Genomic DNA, 27,338 nt, shown 5'->3' on the forward strand with positions numbered 1-27,338 from the left:
TAATAATGCTGAACATTATTTAGTAGATTTCTTGTTAATTACACAGATATACTGCACATTTAACATATTCCATACATTGTGGTACTTAAATGATATTGTAGCTAGCTCACAAGTCAACCAAAGACAAAGCAATGCTCAGTAATGAAACAGCGTGGCATCAAAACATAATGGTAACAGAATTTTTACATTTATATACACACAGCTTTTTAGGTCTGCTAAATATTTCTATATAGACGGAAGAACTATTCTAATGACTGCGACTGCACATACGTGGAAAAACATGTAAAATCTGATTTTTCTTGGTGTAGGTCATGGTAACAAGCTCCAGCCTTAATACATGCCAGGAGGTGGGTGGGGGTTGTTAGCTTATTTGTCAGAGCACGCAGTAAGTGAATCCTTATGCAACCCTCAACAAATCTACATAATTAGAAAGCACAGCGCTTCTTGCCTAGTATCACTTGTTGCTTATTTTCTAACAGGCGCAAAAAGAAAGAAAAAAAATAATAATTTGGTGTCGTTTGTGCATTTGTCACCTGGCTTGGTGTCCTTAACATTCATTTAGGCTTTTTTGATAGTAAACAGCTAGCTTTAGCAATTAATTCAGCGCCAACCCATTTGATTTCCCTTCCGCTGTAACTGTTAGTTTGTATTTCCTCCAGTTTTTTCCCCACACCTAATTATTTTGAGCGCTTCAGGAATGCACACACATATGAAGTTGTTATCATCTAGGAACAGACAAAACTTTACATATTAATTCATAAGGTTTTCATCAGCTCTACTTAAAGCAGAGGAGCAGATTTACTTGCTGAGTGGTGTGTCTGCTGTGAACAGACAGGCTACTGCTCGGGGCAAATTGCCGTAACACGGAGTGTCCGACTCCTGTCTCGGCTGAAACAATGCAATAACAGATTTAAATAAAAATTCCTACAAACCCAAAGCAATGCGATACTGAGATGACATTAAGAGCAGATGACAATGTTGATTCAAGCAAACAGGATCTTCTAAAATTGCCAAATGGCAGGAAAAAAAAGGAATTATATCTATGGCTGGCTGTTGTGTCTAGTGAATGTGACACATGTTCCTTTTTGTGAAACGTAGCGTCACCCTGATTCCCCCCCGATGTCTCTTCAGCCAGCTGCATTCAGACACAGTGCAGGACAGACATGTGTGCCTTAATGACATTTTGTCCAGCTGGCTGATGGGAGCCTGCACGCTGTACGTTAGGTGGACTGAGCAGCACTGCAAGTCTTCCTTTAGCTGGTCCGTCACTTTGGCTTTAATCAATTGTCGCTGCGCTAGCTCGCGCCCAGAGGGTCAAGATTGTGTCAAGATTATGTCTGCAGGAGGCAAATGAAAAAGAAAATCAATGTATTTATCGCCCTTGATTTTTTATTTATTTATTTTTTGTCAGCAGTTGCACACCAGATGTTTCATTCTGCGAGGCATCAACTTGAGTACAGTAATGTAATTATTCTCCACGAGCCATGCACAGCGAGCATGATACGATGCGTAAGACCATCAGAGATGCAGATCGGCTGATAGACAGTTGAGTGCATTTTGGTGTAGTGTTACCAGCACAATAGCACTGGGATCACTTTGTCAAGGGGATTAAGTGGATTTACGTCTCTGGATTAGAATGTAACCAGCTGGGTACATTTGTGAAAGAAAGTGTGTCTGTGAGTGTGTGTTTGTGAGTGATAGGGGGCTTGTTTTAATGGTCCCTGTCAGGTGATACTGCTGTTAAAGGAAAGCTTCTTTTCTTCTGAACACTACCAAATGAAACCTCATTTAGCGCTGAAAACTGCTTAAATTACGGTGTATGAGATTTGCTTACGACTGGACACAATTTGCATAAACGGCTGTAGTATAATCCTTCAACAAATCAAATTCAAGGAGAAGCTATATTCGGTGTTTTAACGTATCAAACTTGCTGTTCACATTGGTTTCCCTATCTCCCCTGCTGGGGTTTAAAATGACACGAGGATTGTGCTCTCAGATCAGATTTAATGTGATGACACTAAACACTCAACAAGCTGCACTTAAACAATAAGAATAATTAATAATTGTTAGGATATTAAATTGGTTTTGGTCACCAATGATTAGAGGAAGGGAATCCCTATTAAACAGTGTTAACCGCATCGTATCAAAATAGTCACGCACAGGTGTATTTAAATGTACTCTAATCCACTGTAATATTAGCTGTTGTAGCAAAATGTGTAGGTCACCATCGGCGTTTGAGGTCTTGACATCAGCAAATGTTCTCGTTTCTTTCACTTTTGTCATGTGGTCATTTTTGCAACTGCCAGCTTCATGCTTGTCTTGTCATAAGGCTTTCGCAGCAACGTGCTTCTCATCACCAATCAAACTTTTTGTGAACAAAGTGCATGTTTCTTATATCCTCCGACAACAGAATCTCATTTATCGAAATGTCTGCATCCGTAATTGGAAAACTGTAACGTGTGCACACAGCTAAACAAAGCCTAAGTATAAATCTTGGTCCAGGAGGGCTTGGATAAACGAGGCACTACTGTAATTTATAATAAGTAATCAAAGATTCTACATTAAAAAAAAAAAAAAGGTAATGTATATGAATCTGACTAAATTATACTAAATTGGTACTGTCATGTTAACCAGAAGCAGTAAACTGTTTAATTGTCTAATGGTTTGTTCACAAAGTGATGATTTGGATTGATTTTGTGCATGGTGTCTGATTTGGAAGGGGAACCACAGGTGATGGTAAGTTTTGGGACAAACAAAAATCGCTTAAATCTGGGCAACCATTTTAAAGAGGTAGGAGTTTATTTTGTAGCGGGAACTGAGCTTTTTTTTTTTGGTTATCTGGTCGCATGATTATTGATTACAGACCATTTTTGTTTTTTGTGTAAATATTAACTGGACATTGCATGCTGGTGTCTTCATGATTTAAGTTCATTACTGTTTTAACCAAATGGCAAAGGCCTAAATAATCATCAGTCATTTCTTCTTCTTTTATTCAGTTTGTTCCATTTTGTGTATAACTGCTGTCGTGTTTTTAAACATTAAATCAAGTTGTAAGCACTACATAATGCATAAAAATACTGACTTACCGTATTGTGTTCTTTTCGTAGGCAGAGAATGGGCCCTTACACATTCTCATGTGATTATTTTTGCATGTTTCCACTCACGTCATTTTGTCAAACTAATTTATTTTCCCACCGGTCGCATGTTTACCTCACCTGTTTGCTATTACTTTGCCAACATGTACTTCGTCTCTCATGCTCCTTTCTTAGAGTGACACATTTCACATGGCAGTTTTCTCACCTCCACAAAACTCACTCTGATTGCCAAAATTAATGCTAGGGCAGTTTCATTTGGGAGGCAATCTCCTTCTGCACTGCCAAGATGCTCTCACCGGTCATTGCCTTCAGTATCGTGACTAAATCACCTTAATAGATTTCCAGTAACACGAGACCCCGCTGCCCGTTCGGAAACCTTAGAGGCATTACTTTATCACAGCCGGCTCTATTTATTAAGGCTATTTTCTCTTGCAATGCATTTCATCACATATAGCAGCTTTTCATCTAAGAAGAAAAAAATAATAATAAAAGCTCGGAATAGAGTCTATTGAGTTTGCTAAAGTAAATAGTTGTTGGTATCAAAAGTTAGAATCCATCATGTTTAAAAAGAAAAGTGACATAAATAAAAGATTTAATGAAAGATCCAATGAGCCTTGCAGAACAAGATAAAAGAGACTCAAGATGCTGATGCTTTTCATCCCCTCGCCATCTTACGCCTCGTGATCAATACTGGTTCTTAAATCATTTAACTATGATGCCAGTTTTATCTGCAGCTAACAAAGACTTGCTTTAAAGAACGTCAAATATTCATAGTTTCAATTGTGTCCTGTATTACAGGCCAGTGCATGAACAAAAAAGGAGGGAAACCGAATAAAGGCCTGTGCGTAAACTTCCTCTGCAGGGCTTACAATAGGTCACTTGCATGTGATGTTTAATGCCTTGCATGGCGACAACATGCAACGGCCAGTACTAGTCTGCATGCTGCTTAATGAATATCTTCCTCTCTTTCTCTTTGCCTGTCTGTGCTTCCAGAAGACAACTATACTGAAGGTGGGTATTGACCATTGGTTGTTGGTTGCAATCCCTGCTAAATGCCTACACATTGTCCTGGCTTCTCAAATAAATGTGAGCAACTGTTTTATACATTAATGGTAATGGTGGTGTCCATAATACGGGAGTGGTAAGTTGGATTAATCAGATTTTCACTGTATTTTTTGTTGTCAGCAATTGGTTCATGTTCAAAAATTGCTAAATCCAATATCTTTAAAAAAAATAAAAAATAAAAAATCACATTTTAAAGACTTCCATGGTATTTACAGAAATACTGGATTGAAATGGGTAATAACAAGGTGATGTAGGCATGTATAATACTGTATGTGAATACTTTGCTTACATCAGGTCACTGTGATGATTCTACGTGTACATGATGAAACAAATGCATAGATGTTTCCTGTAGTTTTGAAAAATGGCACCAGACTTAAATTTTCTAACTCGGTTCTTTGAGTAGCCTTGAAGTAAAGCTGGTTTTCTATGCTACCCACTGTAAATACTTATTTATTAATCTGGTTCTGACTTGGAATGCTCCATAAAGACTAGCACAGTGAAGATCCATAAAGGCCATTAACATCAGGTTAATATATACATCAGGATAGAAAAACAACGTCTAGTAAGACATTAAAAGGTGTCAATACTGTGTTCAAAGTGTCCAAGTGTGTCTGTAGAAACGCAAAATATGGCAATATGGAAACCAAAACAATCAATCGTCGGAACCAAAACAGTTAAATATGGGAAACTTAAACAAGGGAACCAAAACAGTTAAATATGGGTACCTAAACAAGGGAACCAAAACAATAAGACATGGGAACCAAAACCATCAAATATGGGAACCAAAACAATCAAACATGGGAACCAAAACAATCAAATATTGGAACCAAAACAGTTAAATACGGGAACCTAAACAAGGGAACCAAAACAATAAGACATGGGAACCAAAACCATCAAATATGGGAACGAAAACAATCAAACATGGGAACCAAAGCAATCAAGCATGGGAACCAAAACAATCAAACACGGGAACCAAAACAATCAAATATTGGAACAAAAACAGTTAAATATGGGAACCTAAACAAGGGAACCAAAACAATGAGATATGGGAACCAAAACCATCAATTATGGGAAGCAAAAAATCAAACATGGGAACCAAAACAATTAAACGTGAACCAAAACAATCAAACACGGGAACCAAAACAATCAAATATTGGAACCAAAACAGTTAAATATGGGAACCTAAACAAGGGAACCAAAACAATAAGACATGGGAACCAAAACCATCAAATATGGGAACCAAAACAATCAAACATGGGAACCAAAGCAATCAAGCAAGGGAACCAAAACAATCAAACATGGGAACCAAAACAATCAAATATTGGAACCAAAACAGTTAAATATGGGAACCTAAATAAGGGAACCAAAACAATGAGACATGGGAACAAAAACCATTAATTATGGGAACCAAAACAATCAGATTCTCTTCCAGACTGTGGAACCATTGGCGGACTTGTCTGTATATGGGACATTGACCATTGAGGTCTCTTTGTATGTTTGTATTTTTTGCCCTGTGTGCTTTTTTTTACTGTTTTTTTACTTTTTTACTGTGATATGGATCCCCCTGGGTCTGGAATAAAGAATATACTGTATATAATTAAACTGGGGAACCAAAACCATTAAACATGGGAACCAAAACAAACACGGGAACCAAAACAATCAAATATGGGAACCAAAACATTCAGTAATGTGTGTCTGAACCAGGCAGTTTGCAGACCCTTGGCGTGTCAAAATGGAATAAGCCCTGACTGGTTCAAACATGCTTCCCAGGTTGAACTCCTGCGTTTTCTTTACTAGCTATATTGCTACTCCAGCCTTGTTTCAGCTGGGGTGTTCATGGCATAGGCAGGATGCACAACCATCTTCCAGAAAGGAGTGTGGGCAACAGCAGCTCATTTGCTTTAAAAGCTACAGACACTGAAACCACACATATGGGACAAGGCTAAATTCAGGCAAGTGCAGGCATGGTAAAATAGAAGTTACACATTCTAGGGACTTGTAAAAAGGCAAATAATTTCTAATTTGTGGTTGAAATTAACCATATTCTTTTATAGAGCAGGCTAATGCAATGCATAATATATAAAATAAACCATTTTCTCGTTCCTAACAACTTGTTTTCATTAATTTTAGAGTTTCCAGCTAGCAGACTGAAGCATTTAAGTGTAGCAAAAATATATTAGTGTTTTTAGCTTGCAGGTGTTGTTGAAAGTGTTGGAGCTAAATTGCAACATTAAAAGTACATCTCTAACTCAAAGTGGCACAATGATCAAAGGATATGCAATCATCTTCCTCTTTTTTGTACGATGCAAGTATGACTCACATGTTATATGGACACAAAGAGAGCCTATATTTATGTACAGCGATGCTCTTTAAGTGTGGTAGGTGGATGATCATCTCGAGGGAAAAAAACTTTATTTTTTTTCTGAATGATGTCTAGTAAGTGGCTGATGATGCATCGCAACCTGCTTTGGTTGACCTAATGCTCATCTGGCTAACCCTGTCTGTGCATCCTCCTCTATCTCTCCGTCCCACTTTTCCCTTATCCCAGCACTCCTATAGTAACACAGACATCTTCATTTAAAGAGATGCCTGCGTGTCAGTGTCACACAACTTCCCATGATCCCTTGTTCTCTGCTGACTGTGCTCTTGTTTTCCTTTAAGGTCTGGCACACCTGATGATGGGCGACCAAGGTATGAGCTCTGTTCCTTTTTCCCGTCATTCCTCCATTATCCCTCCTGCCCCCGTTGTGCTCGGAAATGTGTGTGCCTCTATCGCCTGTGCAATGCTTGGGCTTGAAGCTTCAGATATGGGCTGTCTTTTCACTTATTCTGAATGACCCGGTTGATTTTTAGCTTTCCATGACTTTTATTTTTTTTCCACATAATCCCCTTTTCATGCTCGATTGGCTTTCTCCTCCCCACTCTGCTGCCATGTCATTTCTGTAAACATTTTCATTCATTTTAAATATTGACATTTTGTGTACTTTTTTCCCCGTTTAATGGTGACGTGGTTCAAGAAAAGGCACACTTGCATTAACATAGCTTGTGCACGGAGGTGGAAAATAGCTTACTAAATTTTTAAGCTAATCCTCATCCGTCCTCACTTCTGTACTGCATGTTGTGAGCATCTACACAAGCAACCTAGCCATTTTATCTGCATCTTTCCATATGTGCAGCACCGCAAGTGCTTATCTTGCAGCAGAGCAGGGACGTTACGTGTAGTACTCCATTTCCTTTTATCATTCAAACATTTCCTCTCTTGTATTTGCACATACTTGTAGCCACCAAACCTCTTTCTCCTGTCCTCTTTCCTTTCCCAACTTGACCATGGCACTTATCGGTGTCTCCTCTCCCTTTGTTCTCCCTTTTTGTCTGGAATCTGCTTTCTTCATGGAACATTTCATCAAATCTCATAGGTAAAAGTAAAGGTACTACCCTTTAAATTCTCTGACTTCATAAAACTATGACAGCAGTGTTTGTGGCATTATATACTCATGCTGAATGTACATAAAGTCATTTGGCATTTCCTAAAATTGCTTTTTCAACCAATAATGAAAGCTTTTCAAGGTAGGTGATGCTTTCGCTTTGCATTCACACTTTTAAGCAGTGCAACTTGCTCTTCTCTGCTTGATGCATGGGAATCAGAAATATCACTCACATGGGCATATGAACACAATATTTGCTGTCCTAGTTCCAGCACATCACCACCACCCAGGGGTAACTACACTATTTTTGTTCAAATCATGGGCTTTGGGGTTTCGGATGAGGCTTGATCATAGTGTTGTGGGCCTCCCATCCTGGCTGTGATCCTCACCTCTTCTCCCTGTGGGGTAAGTGGACTTCTGATCTTTCCCGTTTGACTCTCCTCCTCAGGGCAGAGAGGAGAAGCTTGGCTTCTAAGGTCCTTGCTGAGCATTCAAGGTAAAACTTTGATTCTTTCAAGCTGGTTACTGACATAAAGCTAAAGTTAGCAAGTCCTCGTTAGCTTAAAGTAGTGTGATAGATTTGAATGTCATTGTGTGAGGTTTACTAATTGGAAAACTACATGTAATATGTTCAAAAGCCACGATGAACACAATGACATTCAATCATTTCATTTGCATTCTGTAAAACATTTTCTTTTGTTTTCGCTTGCTCTTGCTTTGATATTAAATGTGCCATTAGTTCTAGTTTTGCAAAATTCCTGTAAACAAGTTTGGAGTATTTCTATTCTATTTCTTTGCACCACATAGAAACTACTGTGTCATGTTAAATGCTATGTCTTATCATGTGCTCGTGAAACATCAAATGAACAGGTGAGTCTTCAGCTGAATTGTGAATGTACAGTGTAACATCAGATATTCTTCTGCTAAGTCTAAAGCAGGAGTGATGTGAGCTTACATGAATGGCTCACACACACACACACAAACACACACACACACACACCGTCATGTTCCTATCACTTCAAAGGACATTACACTGACTTTAATTGCATTTTTTAAGACCAACCATAACCACCTTTTACCTTACCTTAACCTTAAACCAATTATTTACACTAGAACTGATAGATTATGTTAAGGGAACCACATACACATTTGAAATCCACTGGCCATTATTATATTGATTTTTCCATCTTCAAAGGTAAGTGCCATTTCCGTAGTCCCTCTGCTTCCTTATGGTTCTAAAAACGGATACAAGTGAGCTTTTCATTACGGGCATGTCAGACATATTGGTTTTTTGCAAAATCCTTGGTTTGTAGACTATTTATCATTGACTTAATTATGTAAAACGATTTTGGGATTTAATAATCTGTTAACATAAATTGGAATTTTACCCTGCTATGGTATTTGTCTGTCTGAAAGACTAACCCTTAACACGAGACACATGAGCAAAACTACTGTCACCGTGTGTAATGTATGACAATGTGGTTGCCGCCTCTATTGTTAACTATTTACAATGCATTAGGTAGTCAAATTGTTGATTATTAGACTCTTTTAGGTACGCTTTATGGTGAATGGGTTTTTTAGTGTCCACTATAGGGCATTATCGGAAACTCTGATTTTTTTTACTACACTCTAACGCACAGCCAGCTTGGATGTGGCAGAAGGAAAGCCACAGGGAGAGATTGAGCTAATGCTGATGAGGCACAAATCTGCCATACGTGGTACACCGCTTCTAATTTGGGCCATTGCAAGTTGTCCCCAGTGGCGCACAGTGTGAAACCTAGTCAATCCAGTTATGTATTGTGTGGTCACAAACACATATCCCCCACATGAGTATTAAATCAAGGAGTGAGGACAGCGCCTGTATTCATTGTCCGCTTTAAGCTTGTGAGAATATTGTGTATTATGTTATCCCCTCCCCTGAGGTCCTCCTGTGTCACGTTAACCACTTGTATGGTTTATCCCGTGCTTCATGACTACTAGCCCTTGAGGATGGGCTTGTGTTTGTGTGCTCCATTCAGCCGGTGTACTGATTCTGGATTCCTAAAACGTTGTCTCCATCCAGCTCTTGAGAGCAGGACATACAGTAGGATAAGTCATAATACCACTGGCACACAAATCCCTGGGGTATTTAATTGCTGTCATCACAATAAACTGCCACGTGCAGCTTAAGAGGAACTGCAGGCTGTGCAGACAGGCTTACAGGTACAACTGGGCTATTTCTAAATTAGTAGTCTTCCTAATGTAATTGCTTTCATTTTGTAAAGATGGAAATTGTCCTTTTTCATCATACAGTATACATTCCCAGGGATTTCTGTGAAGTAGGCAAGTGAATCCCTTTGCTAGTTTATTTGTACATGATGCCGTATATTTCACAAATTGAAATTTAAAAACTCTTTAAAGGATCTTCTTGTAAAAATGACAGATGCCTTCACATAGCAATCTTCAAATTATCTTATAATTTTCCTCAGCGTGTATAGAAATTGAATATCAAATGAGACATTTTCACAGCCACCATAGGAGTTAACGGTGTGTGGATATTAGTCATGTTCTCACACATGCAAATCGGCCTCGGTTTGTGGGCGTCGACTGTAAAGATTTATAGCGCTGCTATGTGTAAAAACAAAGATTGTCAGTGTTTGTAATAAATCTCATGTGTTAAGAAAGAAAATGAAATGACATCAGACAAAATCAACTCCATCATCGGTGCTTTGCTCTAAATATGTTGGTATATTGGCATTATTATAAAAACATACAAGTCCATGTAAGACAAAGGACAAAACCAAAATATTAAAAGCCAGAAGAGTGCCTTAGATTTACATCTAGTGTCCCATGGACCTTTAACACTGAAGAAAAAGCATCTAGGAAGGAAGATACCTAAGGTGGAATTCGGTTCAGTAAAAGAATGCCATAGGGTTGTGTTTAGGTCAGTGAAAAATACTGAAAAAGTTTCACTTGATGTACAGTGTGTGGGATTTAACCACCTACTGAAAAATATGCAGTAAGATACTTTAGTGACTAAAGATTTGAAGAAGTCCAAAGGTCACAATGGAGCAAGTTTCAAGAGTTCTAGTTAATGCTTCAACTCACACGGCTAAAAACAACACCGATACCATATTTTTATTTTACAATATCTGTGGTTATAAGTACTTCTAAAGTCTCACTCTGCTGTCTAGTTGTTTGTTGTGAAGTGCGTTGTTGTGTCTGTTTGATCCAGGGTGGGGATCAGCTATGCACACACACACACACAGAGCAGCAGAGCACGAGGCCCACTTCAGCTGCATTTGCACAAAATCTGGCAATGCTGGACTTTTCTGCAAGGTTGTGCAGAGGTGTGGACGTGCTTTAGAATGTAACTGTTATGAAAAAAATCACAAAATAGCATTTTATTTCTCCAATTCAATGCTTTGTTTTGGCTAACGCCACTCATTCTCTTCATTCACATTTTAGCTCAACCAACTAGGACTAGTCTGTGTACTAGGAGCCAAATTTGAATCATACCTTATATTATACCTGATTGGTATGTCAAGATAAGATGTGATATAATAATCATTGTGTAGAATGTAGAGATCTAGTAACAGAGTTACAGAACCAAATAGCCACCTATAGTGTCTCCTACATTATATGCTTAGAAAGGGAGGGGTACCGGAAAAGTATTCAGTTTTGATCTCAGCAACTGAGCGGACTGGCTCGTACTCATGGTGTTTCTCAAATTTTAGTGACTTTGGTGTCAGAAATAAAAAGAAAATCTCAGGGATTTTAACATGTATTCAATGTAATCCTTGTTTAAGTTGTGCCTCTGTGGGACATAGATGCCGTAACCTGCGCATGTAGCCTACGAAATTTCACAGAAATTTTGCCGAAGACGAGTCATACAAACGCTTGTATCTCCGAACCTCCTCAGTTAACCTTTCCTCGATGTGTTCCATCTTTATTGATCCAAAACAATCAATTCGGAAATTGCGGAAAAGCACCTGGAAATATTAAAGCAAAAATATGCTACTCCAAGCGGACCAATCACACCTCTTGTGCTCTGCGTCGCCATGGCAGTGCATGCCAGCTACAGCGCTAGGGTCTGCGTAGGCTCTGCATAGGGGTCTGCATTGTCGCCGCAGCCTCTGCGTCAACGTAACGCAGAAGTATAAACCTCCTATTAGTGAGTAACTGTGGAGTACTTCTCTGTCTCATCTGCTCCTTGCAGGCCAATGGCTGTAGAGGCAGCAGCAGTACAGTGAATCTGATTGTTTGGCTTTCATAAATGACCTCATAAGGGTTATGTAGCAGAGCTGAGAGCGGCAGAGCAGCATGTCAAAGAGGCACGATAAAACAATGCAGCGGGGCAGAGCGCATTCGTTCCACATGGGCTCGCGGAAGGGTCTGCTGAGTCCCGCATTACCCTTTTTCCTTTACAGTGAGCTTGACAGGCTTGTGAGATGACAGCTAAAATGTGACCACTGTCATGGTAGGGCAACATATTTCACAGTACATATGTGCCTGTACATGTGAGTTGAAGATATTGATTATTATGACAAGCGGTTACAGAAGAAGAAATGAAACATGTGTCTCTGTATTGTTATACCAGACATTCAGAATCATATGAAAGTACAGTATGTCTGTGTACATCTTTGTATTGGTGCTGTTACATGGTCAAGGTGATTTTAACAAGAGATTTTTTATGATGGTTACAAATAAGCGAGTAGCCCATCTGGTGCACCTTTGCAGTGAGAGAGCAACAAGTACTTTTAAATAATGTGGAACGGCACGTCAGAGTGCGGCTTGTAAAAAGGTATCAGCCTTTTTTATTTGACAGGTAACATAATATCATGTGGTGCGTGGTGAATCAACACCAGATGTTGCCTTTGTAGCGTCACATGAAACCTGGCCGAGTATCAGTGAAATTCTTGCAGCTCCACGGACACCGCCAGGATTACAGTTTCTTAGCTTTGACCCCAGCCATTAAGCGTACCTGCATTTACTGTCTTTCTTAGTCGAATAGACGCTAACCTGGGTGGCAAATGTTATGGTCGCGAATTAAGAAAAGCAAGACGCCCTTGAGTGAGGCTGACACTGAGTGCTCCTTGCTGAAAGTCTTGATTCAGACTTCTCCTAGAGGCCACACTTAGAGTTAATAACACCTTACAGTAAGTGGTCATCTGCACTCTCATTATGTAAAATGTCAGCGCAAGTGCTATTTGAGAAGCTGACTCAGAATCTTCAACAAAATCTCAACTAGGTTTGTCTGTAGGCATTGGTATAGACATAGCATCATCGCCATCTGGTCTGAAAAATCTAAGAGCCTGACTGGGGCTTGTACTGTGTACAGATTAGTAGCGTTCCCATTCAATGAATTAGTACAAACCATACTAAGAAAATATAAAGGAATTTAATCAATTTACTATCAGTTTACTATTATGATTGATGGCCCAAGAGACTAAACTAATAAAGACGACTTAAAAGACATTTAATCAATTAAAAACCTGACTCCTTCTGAAGCTTCTACAAAATATGCATAGTAAAGTGAGGTTGTAGCCTGTTTCTATTATATTTAAGTACTGAGAAATACTAAACATATGCAACATTTTTTACCGCAGTACTAAAATATCCTTTTCCCCCAGCTCCAGATTTTAAGTCCCAGTTTTATCCACATCTTTGTCAGTGTTTCAGCATTCATGTTTTTTGAGCAAATATTCCTGTAAACTGACCTAAATTTCAAACCTCATCCCTTTGCACAACAGTCACTGCACCGCGCTGGAAACGTGAGCAGGTTTTTCCCTTAAATATATTTTAATCCCTGTGTTGGAACTTCAAGGGGGGGAAAAAAGGGCTAATACTGATGTTACAGTTTTATCATCCTCGTTAGCTGCAGGCAACAGACCCCTCAGGGCTATGACTAAGATGTCTAATTGTTCTCCCTAAGAACTAAAATGAATTGATAGACTACTGCAGACACAATTAAATGGCTGTATATATACAGTATAGGGTATGTATATTCAGGATGTGTTTTAAGTTAAGTGAATGGCACTTAAATTTGGTTCAAATTAAGTTTGCACATATAATTACTCATGTTTCCTCATAAAAAGGGTGTGAAAAATATGATTAATTCTAGAGAGACGGATGATGTCAAATGAATAAGTAAATGAAGAAGTGTTATAATAAATCATTGGTATGATATACTGACATATACGTAAGATACGTCAGATTATCATTATTTAATTTCACAGGTTATGATAGTCTTTGATTAGTGATACACTGAATCAGTGTATGTACATTGGTACAGTCTGAAATCCAAAATGTGAGAAACCTATAAAACACTGGTTTCAGATTGAGAGGTGTGGTGAAAACTTTTGTTAATACGTTCAACAGGAAAACATTAGCTCCTAATAAATATGAAAAATGTAAAAATGCTTAATCTGATCATTGTCTCTGGTTATATATTATTTCTGCCCGTGTTTGCACCACATGGGCTGAACATCAGGAGTGATGTGTTTCCGGGAGGGACAGAGCAAAACCGCAAAAACAGAACTGATCTGATCATGATCATGATTGCTGAAGACCTTGATTCTTGAAAGGTTTTAAACAATTTCTTCAAATTAGCATCTGAAATGATGAACAGATCCAGAATTGATTTGAATGGATCTTAGTCATCTTCTTCTATTGAGTCAATTCACTGTTTAGATCAGGGGTGCCCAATACATTGAAGGTAGTGCAGGTAGATTGCTTGCCATTGAAAAATATGTTTTAGTTGCGAGCCTATCATTTATCTGTTGCACCCCCAGAACGAACAGCAAGACAAACTTTCATCTTCCTAAGATGGATAGAGCTTTTAACACTGTAGCAACAGTATATATATATATATATATATATATATATATGTGTGTGTGGGTAGATGACTTGTAAAAGTAGCCCGCACGCCAAAAAAGTGCGGGTGGGCACCCCTGGTTTAGATTATTTCTTTAATCACTATGAGTTCAAAAGCTTGTCAGAAATATTGTTATTGACAAAACAATTACAATCCCTTTCACACAGAGAGGAATATAGATTTTAAAACAACAACCTGGTGATCATTACTTGCCTAATTCCCAGAGTTTACCTGGATAGCTGTCAGGAGAGGAAACGTAGGATGTTCACTTTTTGATCTCTTGCAAACATACTTCAGCAGAAATGCTTAAAAAGTTAGAAAAAATATATATTTATTATAATATGTAGTTTAGCATCTTAGATAGTTGTATTATCAGCTGGTATCTTCTCAAAATAACGTGTTCCTCTTACACCTGATCACAGGTTTATTGCGTAAATAAGCAATAGTAAGTTAGTTTCTCTGCAGATATTCTTTCATTTGAATAATATTCAGATGCAATATTCCACATTTCTCATTTAGTCCTGTCATGATAATAAAAACCCGCCCATACAAACTCTCCCTAGGAAACAACTATATGCCAACCAAACATAAAAGCTGATGGCTGTTGAAACAGGAAGCTTTAAAGCCTAAATATCTGATGTACACTTGAACAGAAACGTGAATATGACTCACACTAACAGATGATGAGAAGACATATGAGGACTGCACAGTTGAAAAATGTGCTTTGGTGTGTGCTTGAGATATGCACTGGCATAGAGTTGCTTCTTTTCAAAGTCTCTGAACAACTTTCTTCCCAGTATTTCCATATTGATGTCGCACAGAGTCCGTATGATACAGTTTCCTCGTTTCCATGTTGTTCCAAGTAAACATTATTACATAAAAAAACAAATAATAATAATTCTCCTCTCTAAGAGCTTACTGATTACAAACTAATTTCCCTCTTCCATGCCTGCGCTGCCTACATTACCTGTTCCACACACCACCCAGGGCCATGAGCGTTTCTTACAACTGAAGTAATTGTACTCGATGGGTCACGGAGGCAGTATTCACCGCAGCCGAGATAGGGGAAACAGACTCCTTTGCAGTACAGAGAAAAAAAAGGGCCTATAATTGCCCAGAGTGAGATTTGTGTATCTTGACATGGCAGATTGGCAAGACTGCACTGAAGCTCTACAGATTAGTACATTACCAGAGATTCTGCTCCTGAGGGGGGAGGCAGGAAGACGTAGAGAGAGAGAGAGAGAGAGAGTGAAGGACTTAAAGCAGACAGAGAGGCATTTAAAGAATGAGCTCAAGGAAATGGGCAGAGAAAGGGAGAGGGGAACTGAGCATGCTATAAAACTGAGGCATGTCATTATGGAGAAAATGTAGTGATGAGGCAAAGGAAAATAAAACACTCAAATCACCAGAAGTTTAATAGGAGTTTTCTCTTTGAGGAGAATAGGTTTCATTGTTTCTGGCAAACATTTACTTTCATAAACCTGCCTGGTTCATTCATAGACGTGTTTTGTTGCTTTGTGCCAGTCTCGGCTTCATTTCCAGCATCCTCAATCAAATAAGCCACAGCATGTATTCAAATCGCTGCACCTCCAAAGCAGATTTCTGGTTGGAGGGAGGTTTCAAAAGCATTTCTGTCTTTCCGTGTACACCATCGATGATAACCAGATCCAACAGCCTACTTCGGATTAACAGCTATCAGTGCCTTTCCCAAAGAATATTTATTATAAAAGATGACAAGCATATAATTTCTTCCCTGACCTAAAGAAAGGGCGAAGGAGAATGTAGAATAAAAAGGTTGGATCAATATGAACAAGGCTCATCTGGCTCCCCAGGTAGAGTGGAAGGAGATCTGCTCCAGATCAATATTGCTGGTCGATGCGAGCGAGAGACTGCAGTGATGAAAAACTCTATTTCTCGGCCCACAGAAGGAAGTGGATGAATCGCAGCAGAAAATAGATTAAAGGTAGATACCTATACTTCTGCTGTAGACTGTGAAATGCATCCTTTGCATGTCGGCTTGTTTAGTTATAGTTCAGTTTTTAGATCATGGATTAAGGCCCTTTTACAGGCCTTTAAACATGGAACGCTGCCAAGTGCTCTTATGATGTACTGTATGCGGTTCCAAATCACATTCATCCTTGCTGTAGGTATTATGAAAAGAGATAAAATATATTTCAACAATAAATGTTTATGGAGAGATGTATGGTACTGTAGTGCTGCTTTATGTGGGTGATTTATGAGAGCAAGGCAGCAGCTAAGCTACCTTCAAAGAGATTGTTATTTCCCCCATCTATAATGGCTCATTTATCTTCTCTCATTACACTGCAAGTCAGGAATATGCTGCTTTCCAGACATCCAAAATGGATCCAGGTTGACTAATTTGTAAGGAATCACTCTCACACCATTATACTTTCATTTACCCTTTCCAAGTCAATTGCATTGTCTTTAAAGCTAAATGTGTTACTTACGACAAGGAGCATATCTGTGACAAATGAGTTGTTCAGATGAGCCACATTACAGATGATGGCTTTACAAGCTGCAAAAAGCCTCAACAATACAACTTTAGAACATCTTGTCAGAAGTACAACTGTAGCCGTGTGCATCAGTGGACTTATGTACATGAATACTGACAACAAACACAAGTAAAGCTTTTGTTAATATAAACAGGACTCTCATTAAATGATACATGTTACTAGATTAAGATTCACGAACACTGATTTGGACATTTCAAATATTCAGCCTGGTACCATGAGATGGTTTATGAGTAACTCTGCAAAGTATGTTGCATGTCATCACCATGCTTTTGGAGGATTTTAATGTGTCATTTCGTACCGCGTAGTCTCAGTGAAGGACCGTCTAGCTCTTGTCCTTGGGCCTTACCCTAGCTTTCTAATGTGCCATTGTACAAAGCCTTACTTGAGCTTAGAATTACACACAAAAATCTTAAAATGCACAGACATTACAGGTGAAATTACCTTGAAATGGCATGCTGCAGTATTCATATGAAATTCTTTTTCAGAGTAATTAAGCTTTGGTATTCATTTGTGTGATTGGACAAGGTGCATTTACGCAATTCCTTTGTTTTTTTCTCTTACAAATCATCAAATATGTCATAGATTTCATCGTGAACAATGTGTCACTGGTCTTGACGTACTGCATAGATGCAATCACATGGCGCAGCACAAATCAGCCTTTCACATTCCCAGTTGTTGACTTTAATAAATTCAGTATTAATTAGGATTTTAGCGTTCTTCCAAAATTGTTGCTACATTCTGTGAATATTTTTGGTCCGGCCAACCAAGCCCAAAAGTGGATGCCTTTTCAGTGATGCATAGCGAGGAAATGGCAAGGCTCCCTGTGGGAAATTGAATAGTCCATTTCCAATCGAGTGTGCCCTGGAAAATCCATGGGGGTCAGTGGCAATTTGTCTCAGGAGGTCTACACCGAGAGTCATTACGCTCAAGACCAACATGTCCCCGGGGACTGAACCATTCTTTAGAGGGAAACTTGTATTCCCTTTTGATATATAGATATATATAAAGAATATTTATCTCCTTGTGCCTCGTCTTGCAAATGGGTAAAAAAAATCTCCCCAGTCAGAGAAGCAACATGTGACTTGCACGTTGCATAACAAGCATAACAATGAGCCCAACGCTATCACTATCATAGTGAAGCAGCTTGTCATTAACCTCTATTTTTAAGCACCTCATCTCTGTTGAACAAATTGCTCATGTTCCTTGTTTAATTATACGCAAGGCACCATATCTTCTCCACTCCACTGTGGCTCAGATTACAAGTGTCATGAATTTTAATGGGCAAAATGTGCTGCTATCAATCACTAGAGTTTACTCATGTTCCAGCAGGTGGAAAGTGACTTTTATGTTTCCTGATTGACAAACTTGAGATAATTTTTTTTTTTGCTGCTTAAAGTTGGCGGCATGTAACTCGATTTTCATTAATACTTGAAGGTTAGTCGCGCGTGCTTGATGGGACGGAGGCAATGTATTCCTCTGCATGGCAAAGACATTTATGGATATATATACAATGAAGGGTCACCACCATGGTAGGCAGCTTAGTGTTAACCCAAACAGTGAAGAGTTGTGCGAAATGACGACAGCATCTTTTGATTATCTGATCCACGCTACATCCGTTTAAAGCTACATCCTAAATTGACCAATTTACCCATTAAACCCACTGATGGCTTATAAGTTAACTTTATATGGTGTGTTAATTGCCGTCCCAAACACAACAGCTGCAAATCAGGCAGTAATTTTCACAAGTCTGAAAATAAACATAACAACTGTAAGATTGCTCACAGATCTTCTTGTTTACATACACCACAAGCAGTGTTGCCAGATGGGAAATGAAGAAATATCGTACTGTCGCTTTAAAATGAACGTATTTTGACACAAACTATTGTATGTACTGAAACAACTTGAAAAAAAATCACACACTAGGACAGTGCTAATGTATGTGCATGGAAATGCAATAACCTAACAATTTGTGATGCTCATAAAGAGAAGTTTTTCACTTTCGCTGAAGTACAATCTTCTGCCTTTGTGCAAGACATTTTGCCCTGCTCTTTCATTTCCTGCCTTGCCTTTTTTCTTTGTTCCTCATATTCAAATCACCTGTGCTTTGCCCACGCATCCTTAGAGAAAGAGACAGTGGGAGATTACATGACCACATTTGATCCATAGCAACTGTATCAGTATGTTTCCAGTTATTAGCGCGCTGTTGTTTTGCTTGTAGATGAGATCCACCTCAGAGCGCCATCAAAACTGCAACACTATCGCAGTGTTTCATTTCACTGTCGTTACAGGAAGTTCAAAGGAGCATGCTGATGCTTTGTAAACCTGGTGTTCAGTAAAGTGTCCTAAAAATACCAGGAAAAAGACTTATTTTCAGTTTATTATCTGTCATTGCAAATAACTCAGCCTACCTAAGCATGATCATGTACCAGAGGAACCCAGTGAAAAGTCTGGGGCTTGGACAATGAGCGCATACACCAATCTATTTATTAGTATTACCTTTTACAACGATCAGGCATAACATTATGACCGCTGACAGGAGAAGTAAATAACATTGACCATCTTGTGACAATACAATTTTCTGTTGGGTAACTTTTGGACCTGGCATTTGTGTGGATGTTACTGAGACATGTACCACCCTCTTAGACCAGACCAGGCACCCCCACTCCATAGCAATGACACTCCCTGATGGCAGCAGCCATCCCCAGCAGGATGCAGCCTGACACAGGCACACACACAAAAAACGGATGACGAACAACTCAAAAATGTCCATGGAAAACAGCACAAGGTGTTGACCTGGCCTCCAAATTCACTAGATCCCAAACTTATCAAGTATGTGTGGGATGCACTGGAACAAGGATGATCCACAGAGATCCCTCCCCTCAACCCATAGGACCCAGAGGCCCCCACTAACAACATTATCAGGACATCCTCAGAAGGACCATGTGGCTTGTTCCCAATTATGAGGTTCATTTTGCACTTATTGTTATTTGCACTTCTGGTTAGATGTCAAACTGCATTTCAGTGTCTATGTACCTGTACTATATGCGATGACAATAAAGTTTAATCTAAAAATCTGAAATAATTGAATCACACAAAATGTTAAGAGTACAGTTTGGAGAAAAGGCATGAATCCAGTCAAAGAAACGAAAACACCAAATTATTAAACATAGCAGTGACTACTGTATTTATTCAGTTCATCAAATATAGTTATGAACATAAAAGCCCTTTGGGTAAATATCTTTACACTTTATTTCATAAAATGCTTCAGCAGTCAGCTGTCTCCCTGACTTTTGTCTCTATTAACAACTACTGAGAATTCAGATGGAACATGCTTAATGTATGTACATTAAGGTCTAAATATGGTCTGAAAGAATGCACTAATGAACTAAGTTAGGTGGTGTGAAGTTATATACATAGATACATTTTATAGTATTTTCATCTATCATCTACATCTTTTGTCTCTAGTGGCACTCACGCCTTTCATAAATTATAGATTAAACCGACTGTCTCATTTGTGGTTATTCCCTTTAGTGCTTTAATAATCTATCGTGTTTCTCTCTGATCTCTCTTGTTGTAATAGGTGTGTTCTCCCAAAACGGTTAAGCTACACAGGGAATAATCTTACAAAGGAGTGCCGTTGCATAGCTCCGGCTCAGTGCATTGGAATGAAAGACAGCGTAATTTCAAGTGAGAGCTGAGATTAAACATTGTCAGGGCTCCATTTAGGTAGAGAATAGATCGGACCAATTACTGTCAGTATGGGAGAGCATATGTGCACTCTGGTGTCAATATAAAAATCTACCAAGTGTATATTACTGAGTTAGAAGTTATTTTGCACATAAGCTCAGTGCTCTTAGATTTTTATTGTCTGTCTCAGAACAGGTCTTTCATTCTGTTTAGAGTTTAAAAACAGTACGTTCTCCTTGTAATTGCTCGAAGACTTATGGTGATTACATAAAAAAGAGAATTTTTTCGTCGGGACATTTAACTGGAAGATTGCATCCGCATTTAAAAAGCACTTTGAAACCCAGATGCTTTCATCCATATTAGCGCTTGATACCGCCAGTCTGCAGTGGGGAATGACGTTATGAAGTATAAATATATTGCTTTCACATGTGCCTGCTGAGGCCATAATTCCCTGTCTCAGAGCTCAGGTGAAGGTCACCGGGGAGCTGTCCATGTTCTATGAACCTTGCTAAAACAGCAATCCTCCAAAGAATTGAAGTGGCTGTCTGAATGAAGGCAGCCCGGATCATTAATTTTAATTTTTCTTCTCAGTCAGCTGTTATTTATCCTTGGCCTTTAGAATTTTGAGCTAGTGGGGGCCGGGGTCGGATTTTCCCATGAGCCAGCGAGTGCGTCATTTAGACTAGACTCCCTTATATCTACCCTGACAAGTAAAACTGCATTTGTGGATGACATCAACCTCTGCTACTGAGATTAGCCGGGGACAAGCAAGGCTAATCATTCAAATTCCATTATTCCAGGTAACAGGTCAATTTCTGATGGACTGATTTTGTGTGACAAACACTTAATTTGATGTGAGTGCAGCAGGTTGTTCCCTGATGTTTATCATATTTGTCCTATTATGGGAGAAATCATTATCCCTTTGCTCTGCCAAAAATACTTTTTTTGGCATTGTATACTGCTTAGAAAGAGCTGCAGCCATTCTCTGCTACTTTTACTGCAGTTTTTTTTTTTTTTTTTTTTTTAATCAAAGCTACAGCAGGCAAGATTTTACATAAAAAGAGATGATATCATGTAGCATTACAGAGTAAGGCTAAGTCAGAGGTGCATCCCAGCCACCATAATTGAGATTACACACATTTTTTTTTCTTACGTGCTAAAATTTAATTTAAGCTTTGAGAATGGTCACTTCACCCACAGGAAATAAAAAATCAAAGCTTGGTTGTCTCCTAAAACAATAACGAAGGAGTGCTCCGTTCTTTGATATCCTGTGTCTTTATCTCTGCTATCTAGAGTTTAGACAAACAGTAATTTAACCATGCATAAAGTCAATTTAGCTGTGGAATTAATAATAAAGTGAAGGTAGATCTTGTAAATCTGGTAGAATGAAAGTGAAGTTCAGCAATAAGAAGACACCCGGTATAGCAACGCACGCATAGGATATGAACAAACTGTAGATATGCTATAGTATATCAAACATTTGATCAATAAATGATTACGATAAGGTTGGAAACAAGCACAGAGGGAGGCGATGTTCTTTTAATTATGTATGGACACTGTGTGCTGTCCTAGTTTTCTGCCAGTGGAGAATCTGGACATTAAGTCAGAGCCATTTTAATTTGATGACAAAACTTAATTTTATGCAACAACGCAGCAGTAAAAGATTAACATCGATCTGTATGTGTTTTTGTTCATTAAACTAATCGGTGTCATTGGTAAAGAGGATGGGATGTCATCTTGTATATGACTGCATTAAGAATGATCACTTTTAATATGGCTAGTTAAAATTGAGTGTCCACTACAAGCATAACCCTCTGTGATAGTACGGTGGTTCCACAAGTTGCCAACTTGGCCTAAGAAGACAGCTGCCCACGCCTTTAATTATTCATAACTTTAAGCCTAAATACAATTTAAATGTGAGAGAAATTTGAACAGGAAAACTAAAAGATAGATATAAGCTCCAAACTAATTTTTATACCTTTTATAAAGGTATATTTTTGCTGTAAAGTTGAGCTTTTTAACGTGGAGCTCTACGAGGATCAACTTGCCAAGTGAGCATTTGAGGAACTGCAGTTTTTTTAGCAGTTTACCACTGGTTTAATATTTTAGCCCCGGAGGTTGCTACTTGATAGTATGATCTACATTTTTGGCACTAAGTAATGTGTCACAATGCAATTCATGCAAAATTATATGATATTTATGATATTTATCCCAAGCATAGTATTATACATCTAACAATAAATCCCCTCAAGAAAAGCAGCAAGTAAAAATATCCTTTAACAAAACCTTTAGGACACAGTAAACTAAAACATATTACAAGTAGTAATACTGGGTAACAAGTTGTATATCCACATGTCTTGTAAGATACCTGGAAGTGATTGAAGAGAAAATTCTGACTTAGTGCAGGATTGTATGATATTGTCTATGATTTGACATTATCCTGGTTCTAAGGAAACAATACATGTACCGTTTAACAGTGTGAGACCCGCATTTGCTGTTAAGGTGTAATTTAGAGGCTGTGTCAGTGACTAAAATAGGTCTGCAGATAAGAGCTGAGGATGCCTTGCACATCATTAAGTGTGAAATATAACAACACGCCCCTGAGCTGCCTACTGTTCCCCTGGAGAGACGACAGCTAGATAGGGCTCTGCACAATTATGGCTGAGAGAGCCGCAGACCTGCCTTGCTCACACTGCTTCATTTTAAAGCCACTCTGATGTGGAGTACTGCTGTACGGCACTACACGGAGCACCAGATAACAAAGGTACCAAGTCCTTCGAAGGTTGTTCCTTCTCTGGTCTAAAAAAAAAAAAAAAAAAAAAAAGTGATAAAGCTGATGGAGGTCTGATTGGGTGTCTGTTCTGTCTACACAGAAAACCATCTGACGAAACAGAGACACTCTTATTTTTATCATCCTGCCAGTTGTGAGCCAGACAAAAAGGTATATTTTTACACTTAAAGTCAGTTCTCCTGCATTTTGTGTTTGGAGCTACAGTGTTTGTGTGTTGAGCTCAGACTGCTTCCACAACATGGTTGACCTACAATCCAGTATTGTGTCCACAAGCATCCCATGTAAACACAGACATAGCGCTGCTCTGCTAACATGCTCCTCACATATGCCTCTCTGCAGACCTTACACAGCTATAGCAATATGAGCCCGGAGTGTACCTTGAGGCAGATTATTATGAAATTATTTCCAAGTACACCCTTGGAAGCGGGAAAGAAAACATTACATTACCTATGAAGATACAGATCTGGAGAATTTTAAAGTGAAGTGCACTCTCTAAAAGGCAGGATGTTTTGCTCCTTTGATTATATATATCCTTTTTATTCTCTCGTGTGAAAACCCTGGCGACTTTGTTCTGAAACCGCATGCTTATTTTAGAGGTAGAGTATGTTTGGCCGGAGATGCTGGCAAGGCAGTATCATTGTCATTCCGTCAGCTTTTAAATATAATCAAATTTTGCCTCAGTGAGTCATTTCATTACACGTTTGGAATCAGTGGAGTAATTAGCAGCAATATAACACAACGGCAAACCCAATCGAGCCAGGGACCGGCTTTCATTTAGCTTCTGTGTTCTTTGGCATTGGAACATGTAGCATGGATTTACACATACGTTACTCTTGCTGCGTGCAGCAACATAATCATATACATTACAGGGGAGAAGAAAAAAAAGAGCTGAATGCTACGTGTGTTGACACTGATATTTTCCAATCTTTCCAATATCCCTCCCACTGCAGAACCCTAGGGATCCAGAGATGAGCAAAAAAAAAAAGAAGTCTCCTAGCACTGTGGTTTTTCAGACTGCTGACAAGCTGTTCTCTGGCTATTAAATCCATTTCTCACTGTCAGTGGCGCTGAAGTAGCTTAGATTTGAATGAGGAGATGCTGGTGCTCCTGCTGCTGTGGGACCTATACTGCATATACACTGAGGGCCATAGAGTCCATATTGTGTACTGTGTCACGGCTGATGTGCAGTGGGGATTACTGTGGAACTTGGGTTGTTGGAAGCTTCAAAAACTATACTGACATTTCATGTCATTAACATTTAGCTTTAGGATTTAGTGTAAAGTGAAAACACCAATGAAATCTCCATTTGTGGCACCTGCTTTATTGTCACAGCATTTGGATTGAGATTTCCTGCCTTGCAGTGACAGCATTACTATGCGTCGTTCATTAGCAGATGAAAAGCACAAACTTGAATGATGGAGTTCACAGAAGTCGGTACCGTGCTACTGGCTACTCTACGGGCGAGTATTAGTGACTTGAATTTAATGCGAGCGGCACCAGGGAGCCAGTGGAGCGTAAAGAAAAGTGGACTGACATGAGCTGTTTTTTTTTGCTGCCTGCTGAAGACCAGACATGCTGCCGCGTGGTGGAACCTTTGAAGAGGTTTAACTGTGAAGAAGGGTGTTAGCGAAAGTTAGACGGTCATCAATCACGATTCCTGCAGAACAAATAGGATAAAGATGACTTGCCTGTAGGTGGCACACAAGACGCAAATAACCTTCTTTGGTGTGGAACTTGGTCGATGCTTTGCAGCAGCTACACAGTTTGATGAATTTATCTCATCTGAAAGTCCAGTCCTTAGCTTTTACAAAGGATTTCAGGCACATAACAAACAGTTTGGATGCAATGGATTTTGCATCGTTACCATGTGTAGATTAACCCTTTTTTCATTTTTTCTTTATATTTGGCTTGACAGTGAGGAATAAACAGCTACATAGCAGCCAACTTCTGTTGGTTTTTGCAGATTTCAACCACATCACATTATCTAAACAACAAAAATACTCTTCAGATACTGTCATTATTTGTACAACCTCAAAAGGACATTGCAAAAGTTATATCTAAATACTGTAAGGTGATGTAGGATTGCAACTTGTCTACGTATTCCCCACAGATCAGTTCATTCATGTAACTGATGTCATTTATGATATAAAATAAATATAAAGACACATTGGAAGCTTTACGTTTATCCCAGGTTATGGTGGCTCCCATTGCCAGATATGCTAAAAATTGGAATTTGTCCATAAAAAGCCTAAACCAAAAGTGTGGTGATTACTGAAACAGACAGCATCATACGTATTTGGATTATTATGGTTTTGATTGGTGGCCAGTACATAGGAGATACTGGCGTTTCATTATAACAAATGATGAAATCAGTTTTAGGAAAGAGTCTCTACAGAAGATGCATGAGGCTAGTATGGCAACCCTGTTCAACTACATGACTTAAAGCATCGCAAATAAGTAATACTGGTGGATTTCTGTTGATTATTGGCACTAATCAATAGAGTTAAATCTGCACTATTGATGATAATTAATGGCAGAATATAGTCCACAGCACCTTTTCCCAATTAGGTATTATTAGGTAGAAGTTTGGAATGGGATCTTTCTTGATGGCTTTCAGTTTAGAACAGATTACAGGTTAAGTTATGGTCATTGTTTATTGGTTAGTTTGCCAAAGGATTAATCATGTTATTTACTGCGAGCTTAAAGCGATGTCTTGTCCTTTAAAATCGAAGGGTAAACCAGGACACGCATGTCACCCAGAACAAATTGATACATCCAGTGCGTAGCATGGAAGCATAATTACAATAACACCAAAAACCTTTCCAATCCCCTCAGTCAGAGATTGATCAGAGGAGAAGAGAGCTGACAAAGGATTTCTTGTATCAAAGTGATTGTTATGAACTTTATCTTGAGTCTTATTTTGAGAAACAAATGGCCCTGTCATCGAGAACACACCATCTATAATTCTTTGTCCTTTTTTTTTTTTTTTCCATAAACAGTTATTCTGCCTATGTCGGCCTTGGTGCCAGAAGATAAATAAGGGGAATTAATTTGTGTCAGGATGACAGGAAAGCACTGCTCTGTTTGGCAGGAAAAACAGAGCAGAGAGTGTTATTAATGACTCGACGCGTGGACTGCAAGGACCACAGTCGCTCAAAAGGAGGTCAGGAGAGAGAGAGGGAGCCGAGCCGGGGAGACCGGGGGGACAGGGGGTACGGAAACAGGGTGCTAACTCAAGAATAAAGGGAATATTCAGTAAAGTGGCAGACGAACAGAAGAAACCAATCTTTAGGATGTTAGAACACCCACCACTCCTCACCACTCCTTCCTTGTCCTAGTTTTTAACGTCACCAGCTTTGCAACAATCCTTGCTGTGTGATGGTGTAATGTAAATAATGGGCTCTTTCCTGCTGACTGCGGAGGAATGTGTTGTGTGGAGGCAGCAGTCAGGTCTTTGACCCGACCACCTAAACAGAGGACTCTGCTTTCTGCTTCTACAGCCTTGAACAGAGTAGGATGCTGGGACAAGAAGCATCTTCAGTCTTTTTTTGTGTGAGTGTGTGTGTGTGATTATCTGTGAAACGTATTTCTCATTAGAGTCAAATATCAGCCTTTAATTGTCGTGTCATTTGACACATTAATTGCCAATTAGATTCCTTCATTGCTCTGTGTGTTCCTTCATTGATCATTTGAATGAACAATTCATGAGTTTGCCTTCCCTTCTTTTCAAACTTCTTCAGTTCATTGAGTGTTGGGGTCCCACGTGAACACAATATTTTCTGGCAGGGTTAAAATGTATGTATTTTTTATTTATTATTAGTGATTTCTGTATTTTGTTTTAATTTTCTGTGCAGCTCTCATAGGTTTGACGTGGGCAGGGCAAAA

The 27,338-nt window shown here is 39.0% G+C and overlaps 1 protein-coding gene across 8 annotated transcripts in view; it reads left to right on the plus strand.

Moving 5' to 3' along the window:
• Nucleotides 1-27,338, plus strand: part of LOC311500118 (neurexin-1a-like) — a gene marked incomplete at its 5' end in the record, with an annotated part of 245,797 nt that overhangs the window by 15,271 nt on the left and 203,188 nt on the right. For 3 of the 8 annotated variants that reach the window (XM_084561323.1, XM_084561322.1, XM_084561324.1), the window contains 2 exons: nucleotides 4,089-4,106; nucleotides 6,822-6,875. In XM_084561323.1, the coding sequence (XP_084417449.1) occupies nucleotides 4,089-4,106; nucleotides 6,822-6,875 (72 nt within the window). Of the gene's footprint in view, nucleotides 1-4,088; nucleotides 4,107-6,821; nucleotides 6,876-8,021; nucleotides 8,082-27,338 lie in introns of all 8 variants that reach the window. The other 5 variants (XM_084561318.1, XM_084561319.1, XM_084561321.1 and 2 more) reach the window with 4 other exon arrangements.

Source organism: Chelon labrosus, assembly GCF_963514085.1.
Source record: "Chelon labrosus genome assembly, chromosome: 15".
Lineage (NCBI taxonomy): Eukaryota > Metazoa > Chordata > Actinopteri > Mugiliformes > Mugilidae > Chelon > Chelon labrosus.